The 4,477-nt window shown below is 37.2% G+C and overlaps 1 protein-coding gene across 1 annotated transcript in view; it reads right to left on the bottom strand.

Annotated features, from left to right (window-relative positions):
• Positions 1-1,945, bottom strand: part of usp24 (ubiquitin specific peptidase 24) — an 18,990-nt gene extending 17,045 nt beyond the window's left edge. The window contains 1 exon segment of the mRNA XM_055164809.1: positions 1,892-1,945. Coding sequence (XP_055020784.1) covers positions 1,892-1,945 — 54 coding nt within the window.
• Between the last annotated feature and the right edge of the window lie 2,532 nt (positions 1,946-4,477).

The raw sequence follows: 4,477 nt of genomic DNA, 5'->3' as shown, positions 1-4,477 counted from the left end.
GGGCTGTTATTTGTTATTTGTTTACACCTGCTTTCACATAAAGTGAAAATGGCTTCTAAGATTCATTTGTAATGAGTACATAAATATAAAATAATATTAATATTTACACTGCTAAATTGGTTAATCTTACTAGGGTTTTGTGTTGTTTAACAAAAATACAAGTAATAAAAGTTAATTTATTATTTGAAGGCTTGGCATTGAGGGGATATAACATGGCCATTTTTCCCCAAGTAACTAATAAAACAAAACAAAACATGGCCTTGGGTTTTGGCAAGTGTTCAATGTTAGGTTCTCACTGTGGAAAGTCTTGTACTTGCCTTATAATAATATTGGACATATTGCACTTCAACTTGAGTGTAATCATAAATGTACCTGCAGAGAGGGACAGATTGACCAGTCACCCTTGAATGGAGGAGGTTTAAAGTAGGTCCAAAACTATCAAAGATCAAATACTTTTTTTTTTATGTTCTTGGAGAATTTGATCAGATAATAATAAGTGTGGAAACCAGTCTTGAACATATATACTGAAAGAAATAAGAATCAATACTCAGATCTCAGAGTTTGACATAATTTGATTTTAGTCCAAGTCAAGGTGAGGGCCAAGTGTTTCATGGCAGCTCATATGTTACGGAGATGAATCCTGAGCCTCCATCAAAGTAAAGTTATAAGTTTTGATGCTTATCTCTCCTCTGCATTCAAAACTATTATTACATTTTACACAACCTCCCTGACTCCACTCCTGTATCATAATATCAAAGCAGTCTACAGTATATTGGATTAGGGGGCCTTCCACATGTGGATATAGCTGGCTTTCAACTAACTGAATACTACTCAAAGGTCGTATTTGCCCAGTGAGCTATAGACAGAAATATGTACATGGAATTCACTGGTTATAAGGCGGTGTTTCTTGCCTCATAATTGTGTTGTTAATCACTTAAATTGAATTTGTTACATGGAAAAAAATATTGTCATATAATCCAACAATACTGTGGCTACATCTATTTGAAAGATTATTCCCAATTATGTAATTTTGCTCATATAAATCTGGCAACAAATGTGTATTGTACAAAACAATAAAACACAGCTTTGTACATGCAGCAAGTTTCTCTCAAAAAAATCTTGGCGGCTTAATTACATTCACACCTTCACACCACAGCATCCTGAGCAACCCAGCACATAAAGGGTTAAATACTTTGTTGTGCTGGGCTTTACTGTGCTGTACAGTGCAGTTGATGTGAATTATTCACCCAAACAGTTTAACTGCTTCCTGTTGACGATGGCGGTTTCTCCATGCAGTTTTTAGCTTAGAAGCATACAACACTTTAAAAGACTTCTAATTTCAGTATATGAGGGAGCTTCCTACTTGTCTACACTGTCTACAGCATCACATGTTCCCCCAGGTGCCATGACAGCGATAGAGAAGCTGAGTTTGAGTTTGTGTTTGGATTGATGGTGGTACCCCCTTTGGTGCACATCTATACAGTGTGTAACAGACCTAAACTGCTCCAGATGTCCCTCTGTATCTAACTCATGGTGTCTTTTCTCATGTTACACACAGACTGGTCGCCCTGATCCGTTGCCCCATTTTTGCACGATTCTCCTAAATTCTACTATATTTTTTCCACTATCCCCAGTGTCAAATAAAAGGTAGGCCAAAATCTTTTAAAAGGGCAAGTCTGACAGTCAGTAAATTAGTCTGTGGATATGCATATTGAAATATGAATCCAGCATTGAGATTCTGTGAACTCTGTGGCACTGCTGAGAGCGGCCAGGTTTTAATTTTATTGAGTGTTAACAATTTTCAAATCACAACCAATTTACACACAGATTAGTAACAAAATATAGCAAGCTATCATATTATTGTAGTGTTTGTTTGTTTTTTTTAATGTGCAAAATTGTCAATTATTAAAGATGACAAAAATGTTGCAGTCACTCTCAAATGCATCTACAGTATCAGTATGGTGGATTTGCTTGTTATAGGAGAAAGACCTTTACAGTTATTTAATACAGTTTCTTATAGAATCATGGATAATGTCATTGCTCTGTAGAAGCTGCCAGAGTTCACTAATGTGTGTCGTCTGGCTCATTATGGTCTCCTTATGTTCCCAGTTGTACTTAATTACAGTCCACTATTGTTGTCCTTTTATGGACACCAGGGCTATGTTTAGATGAAAAGGAAGTTGGCTGTTGTTTAGTAAATACTTCCAGTAATCAGAATGGTACCTAGTATGTCAATGTGGCAAGCACGTGTTACATGTTTGAACTGAAAACTAGTTACAGCACTGTTATGCAACTCAAAGTGATATTAAAACCATTCTGAGGGCCCATGCATGGGCCCTTGTACTTTTTCTTAATTAATTTCTGTTTGTTCATCTTCTGATAAAAGGGGACTATCAATCTCATAGACATGTTAAACATTAATAGAAATCTGTAATCCACTTATTTTCAGTCAAATTTACCATTCAGAGAAGAATCTGGACCAGTTTGTAATCCAAAGAAAATACTTTTATATTAATTCCTCCTGGACCTTTTTGCCTAATTACAACTGTTCACTGCAATTAGGCATATCTCATTTTTAATGAGATATGATTCAGCTTTTACCCCAAATAATTCAGGCAGAATTTGAAATCTGCCAAAACTACAGTCTCAGCTTCATAACGAGGCCAGCCGTTTGTTTGTGCTCTAGGGGGTTAAGAAACAGAGTCAGTTTGAATGGAAAGTCATTTTACACAGAGGTTTTAGGAAAGTTTTTAGGACATTTTCTGAGCACTTGAGCTTATAATGCAGGACCATGCAGAATTAATATACAAATATATACAATATACAACTTTCACTAAACTTTAAATTGAATAAAGACTCAAACAACTTTATTAAAGTGGAAAGCTGTTTTATTTCTTAAATACCATTATACAGGAAGTCTTTATTTTAAGACAAGCACAAAGGATCTTGCCTATGTTTATTAAGGTGGATGTGGACGTCTTTTTGCTTGGGACTGTCCCTTCTAGGTGTGTCAGATGTGCCACCGCTGACCCCCAGATTCCCCGCTGCGGGACGTCATCTCACTTCCCCCCTTTGTTTCCCCATTCAAGAGGAACCTTTCTAAAAATGTCCCGTTGTTTAAAGGTTCCCAGTGGCTTGTCTTCCTCCTCGTCCTGGCAGTTTAGTGTGTGACTGTTGCTTGTACAGTAGGGATACCTGTACAGATGAAAACAGGAAGTGTGGAGATGCAGATGAGGATGCCTCGGGGTGTGAGTTTCCTTCTCTGTTTTGTTCCTATATATACAGTACAAGATTTCATAACAGATTCTTTTTGTGGTAGGGTACAGTTGATGGCTTCCTACTATACTTAATATTTATTTTGAGTGGTACTGCAGGCTTCACCCCTGCTCACAGTAACCTCTGCTCTTAAACACAGTATATCTGGGATACAAGACTACCCCTGAGGCCTATAGAAATGGGTCGTGGTATTCTTACTGTGGTGATGTAATGCTCCAGGTCACTGCAACTTTATTGGGGTGATGGTGTGGTGGCATGTCATCATTTAGAGTTGCTCAGAAAGTCGTGCAATGTCTTGGTCCTTCTTTGGTAAATATTGCAACAAAAACAAACAAAAAACATAAAACATACAACTCTCTGACCATCAATCAAATTTGCACAGGATGAAGTGTCTCGCCCAATAACACAATGGCAGTATGCATAGTTCAGTATGGAGAAAGCTAAGGTACTATATAGTTATATTATGCTATTCATGTTTCCATGGAGATGATCAGAAATAGAACAATATCAAATCGAGACTATATCAGGACTAATGTGAACACACCCATTTAAATGTTAGTCCAGGTATAACTTCCCACACTTCCAGGTAGGATTATAACAATGAGAATAGGAATTTGTGTAGGCAGCTATTTTAAGTATAGGATGTAGTTGGATGTCGGCTGATAAGAGCCATGGTACCAGTCGGGCCCAGGTCCTGTCTTCTGAAAGACAGACCACAAACAAGAGAAATAAGGAAAATGTATGGCCGTTTCTGGCAAAAATAGACAGCAATTTGTTCTGTACTGCGCACTAGAGACAGTTAATGGGCTCAGTGAGAGGTCTAGGCAATGATGTAGTAAAACTGATGTAACGGTGGACAGCAAAGAAAGGAAAAGAAAAGTAAAGGTCTTGCACAATGTACTGGACTTATTTTATTTGAAAGAGCAGAGGCATAGTAGCACATTCCAAAATAAATACTGTATGTTTTGGAGACACTGTGGTTTTGAAATGGGAATTTTTAAAGTGTCTTCTAACTTATGGTATTGTGTGTTTTCAGAACTGTCTCTTAGTCAGGGTTTTTTTCCAATGTTGCTGTGATAGTTCATTGATAGAAAAAGGATCCTTAAATACCATTGTTCATGCTGACCCCGGACTGGTAATGTATATTCTTCATTTGTGTTTTTACAGACAAAATACCAAACAATTTATGGTGTTACTTTTG

Source organism: Boleophthalmus pectinirostris, unplaced genomic scaffold (genome assembly GCF_026225935.1).
Source record: "Boleophthalmus pectinirostris isolate CB_2022bp ecotype Guang Dong unplaced genomic scaffold, ASM2622593v1 HiC_scaffold_7, whole genome shotgun sequence".
NCBI lineage: Eukaryota > Metazoa > Chordata > Actinopteri > Gobiiformes > Gobiidae > Boleophthalmus > Boleophthalmus pectinirostris.
The sequence above is the reverse complement of the archived record's forward strand: the minus strand, read 5'-3'. Positions and strand labels throughout refer to the sequence as shown.